The sequence below is a fragment of the Bufo bufo genome, chromosome 5, assembly GCF_905171765.1.
Source record: "Bufo bufo chromosome 5, aBufBuf1.1, whole genome shotgun sequence".
NCBI classification, from domain to species: Eukaryota; Metazoa; Chordata; class Amphibia; order Anura; family Bufonidae; genus Bufo; species Bufo bufo.
In genome coordinates this window covers 72,914,931-72,935,663 of record NC_053393.1, presented here as the reverse complement: position 1 = coordinate 72,935,663, position 20,733 = coordinate 72,914,931, and the positions used below count along the sequence as shown (strand labels likewise).

The 20,733-nt window shown below is 46.1% G+C and overlaps 1 protein-coding gene across 1 annotated transcript; it reads right to left on the bottom strand.

Moving 5' to 3' along the window:
• Positions 1 to 11,370: 11,370 nt before the first annotated feature.
• Positions 11,371 to 14,333, bottom strand: LOC121002392 (DNA damage-regulated autophagy modulator protein 1-like). Its single transcript, XM_040433854.1, has 7 exons — positions 14,215 to 14,333; positions 13,283 to 13,350; positions 12,947 to 13,089; positions 12,560 to 12,731; positions 12,127 to 12,182; positions 11,881 to 11,967; positions 11,371 to 11,772 (listed from the first exon to the last, which is right to left on the bottom strand). Exons 1-7 carry the CDS (start codon positions 14,331 to 14,333, stop codon positions 11,692 to 11,694), a joined length of 726 nt encoding a protein of 241 aa, XP_040289788.1. The 3' UTR covers positions 11,371 to 11,691.
• Between the last annotated feature and the right edge of the window lie 6,400 nt (positions 14,334 to 20,733).

The window sequence follows — 20,733 nt, the reverse complement described above, 5'->3', positions numbered from 1 at the left end:
TCTAGAGGTGGAACATATTTTTTGAGTAACGACTTATGAAAAACATTATGAATTTTAAAAGTCTGAGGTAACTCCAGGCGAAAAGCCACGGGGTTGATGATGGCTACAATTTTGTAAGGGCCAATAAACCTAGGACCCAGTTTCCAAGAGGGAACCTTCAATTTAATATTCCTAGTAGACAACCACACATAGTCATTCACTCCTAGGTCCGGACCTGGCGACCGTCTCTTATCAGCCATGCATTTGTATTTACCTCCCATATTTTTCAAGTTAGCTTGCACCTTCTGCCATACCGATGAAAGAGATGACGAAAACCGTTCCTCTTCGGGAACCCCAAAAGACCCCCCCCTCTTTGAAAGTACAGAATTGGGGATGAAAACCATATGCACCAAGAAATGGTGACTTGCCAGTGGATTCCTGACGACGATTATTTATGGCAAACTCAGCTAACGGTAAATATGATGACCACAACTCTTGGTTTTCAGACACAAAACATCTTAGATATGTCTCAAGGTTTTGGTTGGTACGCTCAGTCTGTCCATTCGACTGAGGATGGAAAGCAGAGGAAAAGGACAAGTGTACCCCCAAACGGGAACAAAAAGCTTTCCAAAATTTAGAAATAAACTGGGTACCCCGATCCGAAACAACATCGGAGGGGACCCCGTGAAGCTTCACGATTTCACTGACGAATACCTGAGCAAGAGTCTTAGCATTAGGTAGTGCGGGTAACGCAATGAAGTGTACCATTTTGCTAAACCTGTCCACTACTACCAAAATAACAGTTTTACCCGCAGACAAAGGTAAGTCAGTGATAAAATCCATTGACAGATGTGTCCACGGTCTATTGGGAATGACGAGTGGTAATAGAGACCCTGCAGGACGTGTATGTGAAACTTTTGCGCGCGCACAGGTAGAACAAGAAGACACAAAATCCAATACATCCTGACGCAACCTTGGCCACCAAAAACGACGAGACAATAGTTCCAAGGTTGCTTTACTACCCGGGTGCCCAGCAAGTGCCGAATTATGATGTTCCTTTAATAATTCGAAACGTAAGTTCAACGGTACAAACAATTTCTCTGAGGGGCAAGAGACCGGGGCGTCCCCCTGGGCCTCTAACACCTTCCCCTCCAAAACAGAGTGTACCGCAGAAACAACCACTCCTCTTTGAAGAATGGGTACCGGATCACTCACATTACCCCCTCCAGGGAAACAACGAGATAGTGCATCAGCCTTGGTGTTCTTTGCCCCAGGACGATAGGTAATCACAAAGTTAAACCTGGTAAAAAATAGCGACCACCTAGCCTGTCTAGGGGTGAGACGCTTAGCTGATTCGAGGTACAGAAGATTTTTGTGGTCCGTAATCACAGTGACGGGGTGAACTGCCCCCTCTAAGAAATGACGCCACTCCTCAAACGCAAGTTTAATAGCTAATAGTTCCCTATTGCCAATATCGTAGTTCTTTTCTGCTGCAGATAGTTTTTTAGAAAAGAAAGCACAAGGACGCCATTTGCCAGGAGACGGACCCTGAGACAGCACCGCCCCCACTCCCACCTCTGACGCATCGACTTCAACAATAAAAGGCTGAGAGACATCAGGTTGGACCAGTACAGGTGCTGAGGTAAACCTCTCTTTTAGAGAGGAAAAAGCAACTTTAGCGGCGTCAGACCATTTAGAAAAATCAGTCCCCTTCCTAGTCATGTCAGTAAGCGGTTTTACAATAAGTGAATAATTTTTAATGAATTTCCTATAGAAATTCGCGAAGCCCAAGAACCGTTGTAGTGCTTTGAGGTTCTCAGGAAGATCCCAATCTAAAATTGCCTGGACCTTCCTAGGATCCATACGGAAACCTGACGCAGATAAAAAATAACCCAGGAATTGTATCTCCTGAACGGCGAAGACACATTTTTCAATTTTAGCATATAATTCATTCGTCCGTAGGACCTGCAGTACTTGTCTGACATGCACCTCATGTGTTTTCAGATCAGACGAATAAATTAAAATATCATCTAGGTATATTACCACAAATCTGCCGATTAGATGACTAAAAATGTCATTAACGAAATGTTGAAAGACGGCAGGAGCATTGGTCAGACCGAAAGGCATAACTAGATTTTCATAATGCCCCTCAGGGGTGTTAAACGCTGTCTTCCACTCATCCCCCTCCTTAATACGAATCAGATTGTAGGCACCCCTAAGATCAAGTTTGGAGAACCACCTAGCACCCGCAATCTGATTAAACAGGTCAGGAATGAGAGGAAGAGGGTATGGGTCTCGGATGGTTATCTGATTTAATTCGCGAAAATCTAAGCAAGGACGCAGGCCCCCATCTTTTTTTTTTAACGAAGAAAAACCCTGCAGCCACGGGTGAAGAAGAGGGTCTGATGTGTCCCTTAGCCAAGCTCTCGGAGATATAATCTTTCATGGCTTGTCTCTCTGGACCCGAAAGATTATATAACCTGGTCTTGGGTAATTTTGCGCCGGGAATAAGGTTAACCGGGCAATCATAAGGACGATGAGGTGGTAACTTCTGACAACCCTTTTCAGAAAAAACATCCTCAAAGTCCGAAATAAATGTAGGTAGGGTAGTTATGGAGGCGACTAAGCAATTGCTATTTAAGCAATTTTCTCTGCACTGCTCACTCCACTCCAATATCTCCCTGGCCTGCCAATCCACCACTGGATTGTGCGCTACCAACCAGGAAAGACCCAGCACTACCGGAGTGGGAAGCCCCTCCAGAACATAACCTGAAAGCATCTCGTTATGGTGGTCCCCTACCCGAAGGTGTAAATTATGAACAATGTGCGTGAGGTTTCTCTGAGACAGGGGAGCAGAATCAATAGCGAATATGGGAATGGGTCTCTGTAAAGTACAGAGAGACAAACCCAAAGTGCGGGCATAATGGGCATCTATCAAATTTACCCCTGCTCCACTGTCTAGAAAGAAAGAAATAGTCTCCGTCTTATCACCAAAAATAATAACCGCTGGCAACACAAATTGCGATGTACGTATGGAGGAAACGTATACCCCCCGGCTGACATCCTCCACACAGCCTGGGGTTAGTAGTTTTTCCGACGGTCTTTTGTTTCTGAGGAAAGAAGGACAGACATTAATGAAATGACCCCTCTCCCCACAAAAAAAACAAACCCCACGCCTACGGCGAGCCTCAGGAGGACGGACCTGACGAGTAGTTCCTCCTAGCTGCATAGGCTCGTCTAAGTCCGTACAGACTAACTGCTGCTTGGGAGGGGTTACCAATTGCTCTGTTTTTTTCAACCTGACCCTACGGCGTCTATCTATTCGGATAGAAAGGGACATAACCGCATCAAGGGAAAAGGGGGTCTCATATAATGCAAGCGCATCCTTAACCCTTTCGGATAACCCAGAGCAGAACTGACTCCTGAGAGCCGGGTCGTTCCATTGGGTATCCGTAGCCCACCTACGGAATTCAGAGCAATACTCCTCTACCGGCCGCTCTCCTTGTAAGAGTCTCCGTAATCTTGATTCAGCCAGGGCGACTCGGTCAGGGTCATCATATATGAGACCCAAGGCCCCGAAAAACTCATCCACTGACCGAAGAGCCTGGGAATCAGTAGGTAAAGAGAACGCCCAGGACTGCGGATCCCCCTGCAGCAGGGAAATAACAACCCCCACCCGCTGATCTTCATTACCAGAGGAGTAAGGGCGCAGTTTAAAATATAATTTACAGGCCTCACGGAATGTCAAAAACTTGTCCCTTCCCCCAGAAAATCTGTCAGGGAGAGGGACCTTGGGTTCCGCAACAACCTGGTTACCAGTAGCAACCGCTGGGCTTGCAGTCAGTTGTAATTGCTGCTGTTGCTGGAGGACCGACGCCTTCAATCCTACCACCTCCAAAGACAGGCCATGAAATTGTTTGGACAGAGCAGCAATTTGATCCATACTGGATTCTAAGTAGGTAAAAAAAAAATGTTTTTTTTTATTTTATTTTTTACCTACACAAAATAATGGCCAGAGATAATGTAATGACCGACGTCACGCACAGGGAGGAAAACAGGGAAAGCCCTGCCCAAGGGAGAGGGAAAGGTGGTGACCCCTAACTCACCTTGCGGCTGGCACCTGACTGCCCTGACGTCCCTAGACGGGTTCCTCACCCGTGCGGCGATCACGTGCCTAAACCCTGGCTTTCCCTAATATGAGCCCTGGATAGTGAACAGGCCGGTGGGATCGCTAGTCCACACCACTATCACTAAGAGGGAAACACCAGGGAGAGGACAGACAAAACATACAAACACATACACCCAGGTGGGCGACCACAATAAACCAAAAAGGTCCAACAGGGATCTGGAGGGTAGCGTACTGGACCAACTACCAGCGAACGCAGCAACACAGCTCCAGAAGGTCAGAATAGATGTCCAGGCAGGAAGCTCTATCTCTGGCAACCAGAGAAGTGTGAGAGAGAAATATAAGGAGGTCTGGGAGTGCTGGACAAGGAACAGCTGAGGAGAAGGAGCTACGGATCCCTGAGTGAGCCAAAAGGGTTTGCTAAGCAAACCCAGAAAGCTACCATAAGGAAAACAGCCCTATCTTAAATAGAGCGTGCAGCCAACCGCTGCGACTTCCTGACCCCGGGTATAACGGAGTCAGGCGTGGTCCTCGACACCCTCGTGACAGAGAGGCACTTGATACTGGCACATAGGGGGGAAGAGAGAGGCACTTGATATTGGCACATGCGGGGGTTTGGCACTATGATACTGGCACATGGGGGGTGGGAAGGAGAGAGGCACTTGATACTGGCACATTGGGGGGGGGGAGATGGCACTATGATACTGGGACATGTGGGAGGGAGGAGAGAGGCACTTGATACTGGCACATGATGGGGGGGCATCTATGGGGAAACTTACTGGCACATTATTGGGGGGCATTATGGGGGACACTAGGCCGGCAGCCTATCAGAGGCCGGACACTGAGGGGCATCTACTGGGGCATTTTATACTTGTACATCATGGGGGGCACTAGCAGGAAGGGGGGAGAGGAGCACTATGGGGGAATTTACTGGGGGCACTATATAGGGGGATTTTATACTGGGACATTATGGGGGCACTATGGGGGCACTATGGGGACATTAGCTCAACTGGGGGCATTACAAGGGGGTATTTTTGCACTGTCACATTATAAGGAGAATTATTACTACTGGGGGGGGGGGCATTAGAGTGGGCTTTATTACTCCCCCATGGTATGACCCCCTAGTAGCAGCACCAGCCTCTCCCTGCTCTGCTATTCCTCTGCCCCTTCTCCAAATCCTTATTATGAAATCTTTCTCATTAGGATAAAGCACAACATCAGCTCCGCCGAGCCCCCGGCCTAGTGTTGAAGTGGTGTCCGAGATCCCCAAGGGTCAAGTAACTGTAAGTTTTCATATGAAATATGTTTATGTTATACACATATAGCATCCACTGTGCCCCACAATATACAGTATACCGCTACACTGTGCCAAAGGAGTGGGGTTTACACAGGAGGAGGGAGGTGCGAAGCGCGCTGGAGGGGCCCTTACAAATATTTGCTGTGGGGCCCAGTCACTTCTAGTTACGCCCCTGTACTGCGCCAAAAAATAAGTGAAATAAGGCACTCCAAATGGATCCAATTAACTTCTTTATTACACCTTGTGCAGCAACGTTTCAACCAAACGGTCTTTATCAAGCTCCCAATACACAAATAACATAGTGAACATTAAATACAGTCCCATGGCTTCGATTGGTTACTGCTAAGCCTTACCCATTAACCCCCTCACTATTTCCTGAAATCTTATACACAATAACATCACCATTATCCCTCCCTTATCACATACTTTTGCCTGCCATACCGCCATGCTGCAGGAGACTCCGTCCGGCCCTCTTCACTCAGGTGTATCCCAATGTTCGCGCGCTGATCAGTGAATCCTTAGCGTCCCTGGGTTCAATCTGCGCATGCGCGACATCGTCACTTCCGCCCTTCTATGCGCACTTCCGCCAGGTTATGCCCTTATTCCGAATCACATGACTCTGTCGCTCTAGTGGCGTAATGTCACCTGATCACACATTGATCTATCTAACCTTCCGTTACCATGCCACAGGACGCTAAAGCTCAGTGATGTCAGATATTAAGCCAACCTCTAGGCGGAGTCTCTCGATTATGTGATGTAGGCTGCCTGGTGCACACCATAAAAGGAAATTAATATTTGGAAAATTCCAATTTCATTCAAAAAATATTACAACGAAGGGACTGCAACCATAGGATCCATCATGACATCCTTTTTAGGGGTACATTTATCATAGCTTAATTTTAATAGAGCCATAGAGTGAATAGCATGGTGTTTATTCAAAAGGCTGTTTTAGCAGGTCCACCACCATTCATCCAGTGGCTGGTGTATAGAGCAAGTGTTCCAGTGGTAATGAGCCCTCAGACCACAAGCTCATCCAGTCCTATACTGACATTCATTCAACAGAGGAGTTCAACAGGGAGTATGTGGGATCACCCTCCTTTTTCTGGATAGGTCCCCCTCACTCTCCCACATCCTCCTAACATTTATGGTTAGTTCCGCTATATCATTATTCAGCTCTAACACCATTTCACTCTATTAACTTTAATCGTATTCCCAAGATATAAAGGATATCAAAAGAAAGATCCCCATGATTACAGTCTCCATGCACTATATGTATTGTATTGTATCTGGTGCAGACCTCAGCAGCCACACAACACCATCAAGAGACTTACGTAATAGGTTCTCTTACTCCGCTGATTAACTATAGATCTTTCTTTTAAAGTCATCATTAGAAGGCCCAAAAACGGTTCTCCCACAGCATGCGTGCTTGCTCCATCTAGGGACAAGGGAAAATAAAAAAATAAACTGTTTACATAAAAATGGAGATGCAGGAAGAATTGAGGGTTTAAATATCATACATATATACAAATATAAAAAAACGGCTACTTAGCCTAGTGTTTAGGTTATATTAACGCACATCCCGATCAAGGGTTCAGAAAAGGGAGCCAACCTTAAATTCCCTATTCAGGCCCTTTGGCTCCATGGTCTCCAGCTCATAGATCCATCTCAACTCCTTCTTTTTTAACAGCTTTTCCCTATCTCCACCCCTCCTCAAAATAGGTACACTATCAATGATCCTATATCTCAATTGAGAGACATTATGTCTATGTCTCCAAAAGTGTTCAGGTACCGGTAGCTCAGCCTCATCTTCACACTCCTGGTTTTGCTGACTCTTTTTTTTAGCTAGTAGCTTACGTATTGTATACCTATGCTGGTTTATTCTGTTTTTACAGGGCTGTGTCGTCTCTCCAATGTAGAGAAGGCCACACGGGCACTGCAAGCTGTAAATGACAAAATCCGTATTGCACGTATAGTGTCCTCTGATGTCATATTTTTTCCCGGTTCTAGGGTGGCAGAAGGAGTCACCCTTGATTAGGCTGCCGCAATTGCAGCAGCCCAAGCAAGGGTAGCACCCCCTTCTACCCACCAGACTATCTTTAAGATTTCTAGGCCTTTTATATGACATCAGTGGGGGGGATTGGAATTCAATTACCTCTGGGAAGGAATGTGTCAGTATATGCCAATTATGCTTTAATATACCAGAAATGCGTTTACTCATTTTTGTGTATGTTGACACAAATGGGATCCTACTTTCCTTTTGTTCCTCCCTCTTTGTCGTTATGGTTAGTAGTTGCTGTCGATCACTGTTCCTAGCTTTTTCTAGATGTCGGTCTACCAAATTTTTGGGATATTTCCTATCCCTAAATATTTGTCCCATGTACTGCGCCCAGATAAATACTGCTTTATAGTGCCCACTGACAGGGTCATACTGCACCCAGATAAATACTGCTATATAGTGCCCACTGATAGGGTCATACTGCGCCCAGATAAATACTGCTACATAGTGCCCACTGTGTCCAGATAAAGAGGTGATACCACTTCCGTGGCCAAGTTAATGGTGTCAGTGGGCGGAGCGGTCGGTGCCCCCTGGTGCTCAGCCTTCATCCCGTGCTCCGTTTCCCCACCGCAGAGGGGCTCATTTGGTGCTGCCTCTTCTCCTTTGTTCTTTGGCCCCCACCAGGGTCACGCTTTACAAGTAACCCCATGATCATTGCCACAACTTTGGGACTTAGCCAAAACCAAATCATTAGACCAGGGGCAATCTGACCAAACACCCCCCCCTCCCCTCCACTGCAGTCAATTTGGGGATCAGTATGGGTCCCGCAGCAGTTCCCCTGATCATCGGCCCCAACATAATTACCTGCTCTGCGCCACAGGTAATTCTGTGGGGGGGGTTTTCTGCCCCTTCTGCCCCACTTACAGTACCTTCTGTCTACTGCGGTGCCCTCAAACACTGTATTTTCGGAAGTGACATCATAACTATCATTAACTCTTCACAAAAAATGACAAATAGATTGGGCCCCAAAATATAATAATGGAAGATGCCCAGTAGGGTTGCATCGGGTATAGAATTATCCATACCCAATCAATACTTTTGTACCGGTATCGATTTGATACCGGGATTTGTTTTTTACCGATACTGCGCAGCCTAGTATCACAGAACATGGCACGTGCTGCTCTCAGCGCACACCATGTTCCCTCAGCAGCAAAGGGGAGAAGGAAGCAGTCTCTCCCTCCCTTCCCCTGTGCTTCCGCTGCCACCAATAAGAGGAGAGGAGGAGGGGGGGAGGGACTGTGGCCACGGTGCCACCAATGAAGATAATTAACGTTTAATACAGATACAGGAGGTGGGTGCCGGCGGCAGAATCACATAGCCGCACCCGACCTCTATGACAGGGAGCTGCGATCAGCGGGGTTAACTACCACTGATCACAGCTCACTGTCATAGAGGTCGGGTGCTGGCACCCACCTCCTGTATTTGTATTAATGGTGGCACAGTACGCCCCCCTCAGTATTAAAAACATTGGTGGCGCAGTGCACCCCCCCAGTATTAAATCATTGGTGGCAGTGGCCACAGGGTCCCCTCCCCCCCTCTTCATTGGTGGTGCAGTGGCAGTTCCGATCGGAGCCCCAGCAGTGTAATCCTGGGGCTCCGATCGGTTACCATGGCAGCCAGGACGCTACTGAAACCCTGGCTGCCATGGTAAGCTCCCTGCTGCTGTGTGTACAAAGCTCAGGGCAGCAGGGACAGTCTAAAGTCCTGTTCACCTTAAAAGAGCTCTATTAGGATTAATAGGACAAGAGATTAAAAGATCCTAGGTTCTAACACCTAAGGGGGAAATAGTTTTTAAATAAAAGGTTAAAAATCACAACAAAATATTAAGTATAAATCACCCCCTTTCCCAATTTCATATATAAACAATAAATAAATAAACATATTACATATCGCCAAGTCCGAAAAATCCAAACTATTAAAATATTAAAAAATATCTTCTATGTAGTGAACGCCATAACAGAAGAAAAAAAACAAACTGCGCAATTCACCATTTTTTAGTCACCCTGGCCCCCCGCAAAAAAATAGGACAAGACTGTTCGATTATGGGCTGGATGTTCCATAAAATGCGGAATGCACACTACGTTTTTGGTGTTTTGTTTTTTTCGCATGGTATCGAGTATCGCAATACTTTTTTATGGTATCAAAATCGAATAAAATTTTGTTATAATGACAACCCTAATGCCCAGTACCCCAGATGGTGATGGTGTACAACACAGTAAAAGTGCCATATTTTGTATCCAAAAGTGTAACTGTGATCTTATAAGTTTCCTACACAGAAATAAAGCCAAAGAATTCGCTCCTCTCTTTGTGCCTTCTAGAAAGTAAAAATGCTTACTGTGTGCCCCCTAGAGAGTAACAATGCTTCTTATTCCCCCCTAGACAGTAATGATGCATCCTGAGTGCCCCTGAGTGCTCAATAAAAAGGGAACCATGTCCCTGAGTCTCCCCTTCAAGATTTATGTTGCCTCAAGTGCCCCTTAAAATGTTTTGATGCCCCCCAATTGCTCCCTTAAAAAGATATAATGCCCCTAAGTGCACCACACTCATTTTCAGACTGTATGTTCCAGAAAAATGTTTTAAAACTTTTACTCAACTCACCACATTTCCCTAATGAGCGATCTGACAGAGTCTGCGTATGACAACGTGGTGACATCATTACACCACCCATGCCACAGGCCTCTGATCTGCTCTGTTATTAGTAAGCCTGTTTATACTGGTCTCCAGTCATGGGTCTAATGGTATATACTGTGCTCTGATACTGGTATTTCAGTTGTATGTTCATTTTGTCCATGGTAATGCAGGGTGATATTCTATTCCTCTTTACTGGCAGTGATATAGATTGTGTCCTGTCACTGGCAATCTAGTGGTATTTATCCTATTCCTTGTATTACCAGTGGTGTATGCCTTTCTATCATTGGTAGCCTAATAGTTAATATATTCCCTGACACCTGTATTCCTGTATACACTACCCCCCTTCATTAATAGTCCAGTTGTATATTTACTATTCCCTGGTACTTCTTCTCGATTGCTGTATACTATCCCATCATTAGAAGTCCAGTCCTATATACTACCACAGCTAGTACAGTGGTATGTAATAACAGTAGTCCAGAAGGTGAGCAAATATTGGACCCTCCTTTCAAGGGATGTGGATCTGTAGTGGTGGCATGAACCAGCAATAGAAGAAAGCTCCGTTTTGACTTGAGCTCTGGGCCCCCCTCTCTATAAGGTACACCCTGCTTTCAGAGGTTTTATAAATATGACTTTTAACAATAATTTTACCCATTTTCTTCCAAATTGTTTAAAGGAGTATTCCAATAAGAATATGTTATCCCTTATCCCCTGGAAAGAAAATTACTGGTAGATTGGTGGCAGTCTGCCCACTTAGACCGCAACCAGTCACAATGATGAGGGATCCACGCCCCCAATTTGAAAAGAGCACTGGTTGAGTCTGCGCACCACCACTCTGTGCATTCTGTAGCAGAATACAACATCACTATCTCTAACAATCACATAGATTTGGGGTGGAGTTGTAGTGCATATGCTCGGCCAACACTCCATTCAAACAAGGGGACACAAGTCCTAGTGATAGCTGGATAAGAGATGAATTATCCCAAGCAGAATGCCCTTTTAATGAATCACTTTTATTATACCCATAAAATTTGAAAAAATCTAACCCTGCCATTACCACCTTCATCGTTTTCCTTCCAGAGCTTGGACTGATCACCCCTATGAAGTTCCCCGATCTTTATTGGGTAACATTAGTTACAATACATTCCCTACAATAAAGAGGCTCAGACACATTGTTCGCTACCTCATGTATTGACTCATTTATTATAACAGGCCAGTGGTTTTGAAATGGCCCGGATGATGGTGAACCCCCAACTCATCCTTCAGCACTCAGGGAAGGAAAAACCCCCTAGTGGGGGAAACCTCCAGGGAACCATGGCTGAAGGACTGCCCTTCCCCTGGGCAAGGGGGTAAAAGCCATCATTTGAGATGAGGTAGCTATGGAAAGTCCGGGTAATTGTCACATCCAGTATTTGGAAATTCTGCTAGATGTTGAATCCAGAAAATCCGGTAAATGTCAAATCCGGTATTAGGAAAGTCCGGTAAAATGTCACATCCAGTATTGAGGACAGAGACCAAGCCTGGAATCTGCCTCTTGATCCAGAAGATTCATGTCCAGCAATGTCATGATGGTTTCAGTTGTCTTGGCGCTCCACCCCTTGGATCTTATTGGGGGTTTTCAGGGTCCTGGGTCTTTTCTCTCAGGCCAATGGAGACACCTTCTCGGGACAACGTTAAAGACAAATGCTGAGAAAAAAGAAGAAAGACCATTAATTATAAAACAGCTCTATATAATATATTACTTCTCTGAAATGTTTCTGGAGCACATTAGACCTTCACACGGCATCTACTCACCTGGAAATCTGTATAGTTCATTAGTTGGTATATTATCAGGCCAACAAATCCAGTCCACTCGACCACCATGCCTGTCCTGGTGTAGATCTGCAGAAGACAGAATAGAGGATTAGTGCCTGGCGATACTCACCGTGGACTCTATGTGGAGTGAGATGGGAAGATGGAGGTGAGATAGGAGCTTTTATATTACTGTTACCCAGAAAAGATGTGGATTATACAAGACGGTGAAAAGTTGCATGAACTCACCTCTTCACATCGGCCAGTACATAGCTGGAAGAAGCCGATGGTCATACACACAGAAACTGGAAGGACGTGTTAAGGACAAGTAACAGAATTAATTCTATTATTATACTGTTTCCTATACTGTGATGTCTGATCTGTGCTACAATGGGGTCAGAGGAAGCAAATAATCTCCTAGTTGCCAATAGTCCCACATTTGCCCAAATTTTCCCAAATATTCAAAGACAATCTCTGTAAATTTGGGTTGTCCTGGGCCAAAAATGCTTGGGGCCTAGTTAACTCCACCAATGAGTGATCGTGACCTGATCATTTAAAGGAGGGGCGGGGTCTTGGCTTAATTGACCCAAATTTACAAACAGCAGCAATGATGGTAAGTACGTATGTCTAAGTTTATCCAGCAAACAACATGGCACTGTACCAGTCAGCTATAAGAGGATACAGGTCAGCAGGGCCACAATGGTCACCAAGGTTAATGCCATTCTAATGTGGCATAGGCGGCGACTGCTGAAGGATTTCTTGTACAGGCATACAGCTTGACCTAGGTTGTTAACGGCACACAAGAAAAATGACGGTCCTGCGGCGATCCTGTGGACTGTAGGACTGATCCTCATCTAGAAAAAAAGCAGAGGAATAAAGGTCATCAATATGGACGTCATGAAGATCTGAGAATACAGAACAGCAGAGGCCGCAGGTGGTGTAATTATACAGGGGCAGTAATACATAAGAGTAGTCACCAGGGCGCGTCATTGTATTTATACACATCTCTTGACTTCAAGCGATGTCCCCTCTGTATTACTAGTCCTGAGACCTCTGTATATAAACTTACCGAGACTATGGCGGTCACAACGGTCCCAATGCAGCCAATCCATGCAAAGGCATAGAGGATTCTCTGGCAGATGATATGTCGCCTCTCTGATTGTTCAGACCGGATGATCATGAACCGGTACATGATGGAAGCGTTGCCAGCTCCTGAAATAGACAATACATGGGATCAGCCGGGAACGTCCATAGACACTTGTGATAACCTCCAGGACTCAGTGATGATTATAATCTCCAGTGATGGCCGCCGCTCAGCAGGGAATAGTGATTAGGGAGATAACGTCATCACTGAGCGCTGGAGCCGCTGATCTCCTCATGATGTGATCTCTCTAAATCCACTTACCTAGAATGGCAGATATTATGAAGACCACTGTAAAGACCACCGATTCAGGGAATATTGCTCCCGTGTCACTGAGAAAGAAAGCAAAATATTGGGTCATGTCTTCTAACGGCAGCAGGATTGCGTCATGTCTTCTAATAGCAGAGGAGACTTTATTTCCTTCCATTGTAATCATCCTCCATAATATGATCTAATGTCCAGACACAAATAGAAGACAAACAATGGGGACGATTTGGAGCCGTCGCCCATAGCAACCAGTGAGATTGCAACTGTTATTTGTCAGAGGCCCTTTGTAAAAGGAAATCAGGAACTGAATGGGCAACTGCGTCATATTTCGCATCCCATCCCCATGCTATCACTTGCCCCACTATATAGCCATTATTTCCCCAGTACAACCAGTGGTAAAACCCATTAACAGAATAATCATCATTAATTTATTCACAATATTTTTTTTCTCCTTCAGTTTTCTGGAAAAGTAGCACATTTTTGAGTAGGCGGCATTTTGTAGAAAATGTAAGACTTTTTGCATTTTTAAGCCATGCTTGTAAGTTTTCCAAAAAACTGGGTGTGTTTTAGACGGGCTCAGCAGGAGGGGGTGGGGCCTCTGCAGACTGGCAAATTTGCTTATAAGTTATGCCTGTCATAGTTGGGGCAGTTTTGATTTTTTTTGGTGCATGGAGGTCAGAGATGCTCCTAATTTATGAAGAGGCTTGTGCATCTCACTCCAGAGCAGATTAGATGAAGGCCGGTGCATGAAACCTCAGTCTTCACAGACCCCCCGCACAATGGGATATTTTCTGTACTAACAATTATGAGATGGAGCTGATTAATAATCCACTAATAATAATAATAATCATAACATTCCAGGAATAAACTGATAATACGGTAATAACAGTAATGATACTACAGAGGAATCCCGCCCCGTCCCCTCTTACCTGATGTAAGGATATTTTACATGGCCTGGGATGACAGTCAAGGCAATCAGGGCACAGAGGCCCGATAGCGTCCATATGACCCAGAGGAAAGGCAAGAATGCCAAACCCCGGATCTCCATGGCGCAAATTAAATGACTCGCTAAGCGAAAACAAGGATTTGCTGAGCAAAAGCACAAGCCGATCTGTCTCTCTCTATATCCAGAGATATTCTGTCCGAGATAATGTCAGGCAGTGGTTTTCCAAGGCTCAGAACTCGGTGATGTCACTAGCTTCTGTGACATCATCACGCCTGCCGCAATCTGATTGGTCCTTGCTATAATCTGTAATTTCATTGGTTCTCCCCTCATGTGTGCCTTCATCATACATACTTGAATCTGATTGGTCCTCAGTAGCTTCTGTGGTGTCATCAGTGCTCCCATCTCCACACATGCCTGTATCTGATTGGTCCTCAGTATTTTAAATCTTCATATAGCTATTGCTGAGATGTTTTCAGCTCTTCAACTCCTTTGGACAAAAATAATGTCTACTTTATACACGTGTCACCATATCACAACAAAATGAGTAAAGTTGGGTGATGGACCCTGCTCCCATGTCAGCCCCTCTGCTTAATATAGGGAATGAAGGCGCCATGAAAGGTGTCTCTATTCTGCTGATAATGCCATTAGGGAAAATGTTACCGCTCGCTGCTCTGGTCTCCTATCCAAATTATTCCTTCATGATGCAATTCCTAAAGAAGTGGAGCATCCCTTTAATGTAGTTGTCTCACACTCTGAGCACCATATAATACTACATTTTTGCAGAATAGGGAATATGTTGGAATGGCCATATATTTGGCTACTATTCAAATGTATGTCCAATGATACATATTGTTTCAATGTACAGTAAGTCGTATGCAACGTGCCGCCCCCCAAGGACGATCGTGTCGCAGATTTATAGGAATTGCTGAGTGTTGTGGTGTGGCCCTAATAGTTTCTGTGTGTGTCACGGTGATCCTATTTGGATACTGTCGCTCTCCAGGGTTAGGCTCCAATACAATAAAAGGGAGATTTGTAGTAGGTGGAGAATAAGATGAGTCCAGACTTGATGAAAGTTCAAAAGTTTTACTTGAATAAACTTGTATCCAGACAATATTCGGCCTTTCTCTTGGTTCCAGCTGGTTTTGGGGTAAACTGGCAGGCAAACTTGGATACCTTGCTCTATCTTTCTCTGCTGTGCTAAACTGGCTTCCGTCTGGTAGCTGGACTTTAGGAATGTTCTGGTACCTTTTGAGCGGGGTGCCTGTGGCTGTTGACCCCCTCGTGATACTGTGTCTTTATCTGTAAGGAGTCAGGGTGCTGTATGAGCAGCATTCCTTGGGAGACTCCTGCTGCAGGAGGGGTGGCCATTCCCCTCACTGCACCATCTTGACTTGTCTGCTTCCAACACTAGACTCCACTTACTCTAACTTTCTGCAACCCCTCCCTTGGTACAAAACAGGACCAGCCCACCTCTGCTCAAAATCGGGGAGAATGGAATGGTAAGTTCCATTCTATCTAAATATCTCTCTACACTGCCACCTGCTGGCGATCCAGGCACAGTACATGAACATAACAGTTTCATAGCAATATTATAAATGCACAATGTAAGAGGACCTGGAATAAAAACACAGATGACATTATTGGTTAACCATTAGAGACATTAGCAGTGTGAAGTAATGTTAGTGCCTGCTCTGGGGTACTACACATACTCTATGCTTCATTAATATAAAAAGCTCTTAAAGGGCATCTGTCAGCAGTTTTGTACCTATGAAACTGTCTGACCTGTTACATGTGCGCTTGGCAGCTGAAGGCATCTATGTTGGTCCCATGTTCATATGTGCCCGCATTGCTGAGAAAAATTATGTTTTAATATATGCAAATGAGCCTCTAGGATCAACGGGGACGTTGTTGTTACACCTAGAGGCTTTGCGCTCTCTGCAACTGCTGCGCCCTCTGCACTTTAGGAGAAGTCAAGGCCAGTTGTTATTTTGTTTACCCTGCCTGATCCTGTCAATCAAACTGCAGAGGGTGTGGCAGCTGCAGAGAGAGCTGAGCCTCTAGGTGTAAGTTCCACGCTCTGCTCTCAGCGCGCACCATGTTCCCTCAGCAGCAAAGGGGAGAAGGAAGCAGTCTCTCCCTTCCTTCACCATGTGCTGCCGCTGCCACCAATAAGAGGGGAGGAGGAGGAGGGGAGGGACTGTGACTACTAGGGTTGAGCGAACAGTTCGGGTTTGTATCGAACTTTAAGATTTTTGGACCCCGGACCCAAAACCCAAAATTTCAGTAAAAGTTCGGTTTCGGTGTTCGGCGAGTTAATGGCGCTTTTTGAACAAGCGTTTAATTCTTGTGCCCTTAGAAGCCATCACAGCCATGCCTACTAATGGGCTGGCATGGCTGAGATTAGCCAGTGCAGCATGTGACCCACCCTCTATATAAGCTGCAGTCACATAGCGCTGCACGTCACTCTGCTCTGATTAGTGTAGGGATAGGATGCTGCTGCTGTGAGGGAGAGAATAGGACAGAATCTTTAATCAGAAGTGCTTGTTAACTCAGCGATCTACCTAGATTTTGTTGTGTGGGTGCAGTGCACAATCTTTTTACCTTGCCCTGAGCCCAGTGACCCAGAAAATGATGTGTTTTATCCTAATGAGAAAGATTTCATAATAAGGATTTGGAGAAGGGGCAGAGGAATAGCAGAGCAGGGAGAGGATGGTGCTGCTACTAGGGGGTCATACCATGTGCAATGAGCAGGACATTGGGTCAGTGGGGTTGCTATGCAGTGGGTCAGATTTAGGTGTGTATAAGTTCGTGAAGCCAGTTGCAGCTTGCGCAGGTACTATAGCAGGGCCCTTTAAGATGGTATGAGCTCACGTACTAGGTAAGGAATGCCAGAGGGGGATACTGTCTCTGTATTGTGTCAACGGTGTCTCCTACCTTGGTACGGCTGGACTCCTGTATCCTGGCTCACATGCAACAAAATTAAGTGCTGTTAATAGGAGTAACTGAGGAATGATGGACTTCCACACAGATAATAGGGTCCAACTTGTCTTTACTTGGTGGTATAATATGCAGCTTTAGATGCATACAATGTACAGCAATAGTCTAGGATCCCAGCAGGTATTGGCAATATGTGGCAGGAATTATATATATATTCTGCATCTGGTACATACGCCTATTAGAATCTGGCAGGTATCTATCTTCTGCTCTGTCTGTGGTCTGCTTGATATGGGCCTGACTAGCTGTGGAGGTACTTATCTTCTCCTTGTCTTGGAATCTGTACTTACAGGACTGCTCGCAGGGAATGGTGGTTTCGTCCTGGAGATCTGATAGTTCTGAAGATGGCTGCTTCCTTGGTCTACCAGCTGAGGTAAGGGACTTAGGCTGGGAAGGTTGATCTTGGGCCTCAACAGAGGCTTGGATCCCTGGTTGGGGTCCCTGTTTCTGGGAGCTCCTATTCACACAGCCTACCCCAACAGGGGGTGGCTGGTACACTGCCTAGAGCTTTCTTTCCTCCCTCTGAAGTAAGATGTGGGAACAGTCCACTCCTCCTCAGATAGGGGGAAGCTAGCCTGGAATGGTATATTCCAGTCTAGGTCTATTAACTAACCGTGGTCTGCCTACATATTGCTGCCACCTGCTGGTGTACATTGAGAATTACAGCAAATTACATGCAACAGTCCCAGTAAATCCATATCATACAAATGCAATGTCAGATTACACAGGATGTTAACACATTTACACTTTAACATCATATAGCAGGGTGGCAGAGTCTTAGTGACATACTCTGGGATGTTACATACCCCGTTACTTTAAGTGAAGCCGTCCTCGGCGTATAGTAGGTGGTGAGGAATAAGCTCTAGGTACCCAATACATACAAAGTGCTGCATGAATAAACATAAAATGACGTACAAAGACAAAACATATAACGGTTTCCTCGAGGTTCCTGCCCGCTAGCATAAGGTGTCCAACACACAGTTTCCTTATCTTGGTATAACCAGGTAACCTATTTCTGCACAAAGCAAACATTACTGACTGACTTCGTATATTGTCCACCAATATCAAAGAAAGCATGGGGGTGTCTTTACTCCGTAATCCCGCCATTGTGTAATGCAAAGCCCGCAAATAGAAGGGTGGCTTTATCCTGTATTCCCTTCCCTGCATCATAGCCTGAAGAAATTTGGCTTATAGCACGATCACTATGATGACTAAGAGGAAGCTAAGTATATATGGCTCTAAGGTTTGAGGCGCCTTACCTTAGGCAAAAGGCTCAGAAGGGGAGGTATGTATCGTCTCCATGTCTTCTGGCAAGTCACAGGAGGAGGGCAGTACGTTCCCATGGATCTCCTGGAAATGAGACACCTCCGGGTGGGAACAATCCGGAACATAAAACAAGCGGGAAGGAGCAGCCTAGGGCTTCTAACGATTCCCGAAGCAGCAGGGGTGCCTGTGTGACTACTATACCTGTCAGGACTTACCTATTGGTCCTACCCTGGGTACCTATGGGTATACATCACCGGGTGAAGGGGGAGAGAACAAGAGCTGTAAAAAGGGCACACTTTAAGTAAGTTGCTAAATTTTTGTTAAGTGCAATGGTAAGTGCAATCATGGTAGACAATACATAAATTCACATTGCGGCACCTAGAATAAGAATACACACAATGGGCAGGATATCTTGAACGTTGCATAACATTTGTAAACTGGTTACAATGACATAAATTATTAAATAGCATGACAATTGAGTGCAAGCTTTTATGTTGCAAACATTTGATAAAATAGTGCAAATTTATCAGTGCAAGGATAGGCTCAACAGTAACTTGAGTCCTTATTCCTGGAAGTGCTTGTAGTTTGTAGAATCCTCTGGAAATTTATAAAAGTTCTTTTGCAATCCACAGGGCAAAAGAGTCAATTGTAATCCAAAGGGTTAAAATGTCATATAAGAATAGCAGCAGGCTATCAAGTAACCTGAGAAAGGGAATAAAACTTTCAACTTGGAGATGAGGGGGTTAAGAGCTGATGGGGGGAGTCCTAACTGACATGACCATCTGGATGAGGACAAACAATGGCAACCTGGAACAAAAAGTTAAAACACACAACAATGCCAAACAGGTCCTCACCCGTCAGGTAATCAGTCCATGGCGTGACTCCCAAACAATGTCACTTTAGATTTTTTTCTTTGGTAGTGGGGACACCCTACAGGTAGGTGTCCAGCTCCTCATCGCTACTGGAACTACTGAAATGCATCAGAGGTTGCTCTAGCCTCTGCTGGTAGCTGAGGGTAGTGTCAGTGGTGGTGCGCCAGCGCCCTCTACCGGTGACAGTAGGGATTGGTTGTACAGCAAACCTGGAGAACGTGGCTGTAGCTTGCCGCAGACCGGGATCCACAGCCGATGCGGGAAGGGGCAGAATCTCTGCTCCAGGCCTCCCTGAGCCTTCGCAGCCAGTTTGTGGAGGCTGCTTCCAAGGGAGCGTATAGGGAGGCAGGAAACACGGCTGCACCTTGGGGTTAAACGTGAGGACCGAATTATTTATCTGTCCTACCCTCAGGGTTGGTGGTGGTGACAAGTCAGGAATGAGAGGTGCAGGGGCTGGTTGTGCCTTTTCTTTGAAGATCAGGCGGCCGTCCGGGGTCTCTTGCAGACATCTGGTCCTGGCCGCAGAGCCTGGATCCTCCTGCCAGGTCTCTGGGGTAATGGCAGGGAAGAGCGGTTTCTGCAGACAGCTGCCCCAACACACCCAGCACACATGACAGCTGCCCCAACACACCCAGCACTGCTATATCTCTATATGACAGCTGTCCCAGCACACTCAGCTCTGCTATATCTCTATATATGAGCAGCTGTCATGTGTATAGATGTACACTTAGCCAGCTATAACATTAGAAGTCTCATAGAGGGGGGGAGGGGGGGGGTTGGCACCTGATACTGACACATGGGGGGTGGGAAGGAGAGAGGCACCTGATACTGGCACATGGGGGGGGAGGGGTTGGCACCTGATACTGACACCTAGGGGGGAGGGGGGGGGTTGGCCCCTGATACTGGCACATGGGGGGGGGAGGGGGGGTTGGCACCTGATACTGGAACATGGGGGGGAGAGAGGCACCTGATACTGGCACATGGGGGGGGAGAGAGGCACTTGATACTGGCACTTTTTTTGTGGGGGGGGGGGAGATGGCACTATGATACTGGGACATAGGGGGGGAGGGGGGGTTGGCACCTGATACTGGCACATGGGGGGGGAGAGAGGCACCTGATACTGGCACCTGGGGGGGAGGGGGGTTGGCACCTGATACTGGCACATGGGGGGGAGAGGCACCTGATACTGGCACATGGGGGGGGGAGAGGGGTTGGCACCTGATACTGGCACATGGAGGGGGGGAGGGAGAGAGGCACTTGATACTGGCACTTTTTTTGTGGGGGGGGAGATGGCACTATGATACTGGGACATAGGGGGGAGGAGAGAGAGACACTTGATACTGGCACATGGGGGGGTTTGGCACTATGAT

Coding starts and splice junctions, on each gene's coding strand:
- LOC121002392 (XM_040433854.1), bottom strand. CDS start 14,333: ATGGAGATCCGGGGTTTGGCATTCTTGCCTTTCCTCTGGGTCATATGG. Junction 13,090..13,282: donor CATAATATCTGCCATTCTAG/GTAAGTGGATTT, acceptor TGTCTATTTCAG/GAGCTGGCAACGCTTCCATC. Junction 12,732..12,946: donor TTGTGACCGCCATAGTCTCG/GTAAGTTTATAT, acceptor CTTTTTTTCTAG/ATGAGGATCAGTCCTACAGT.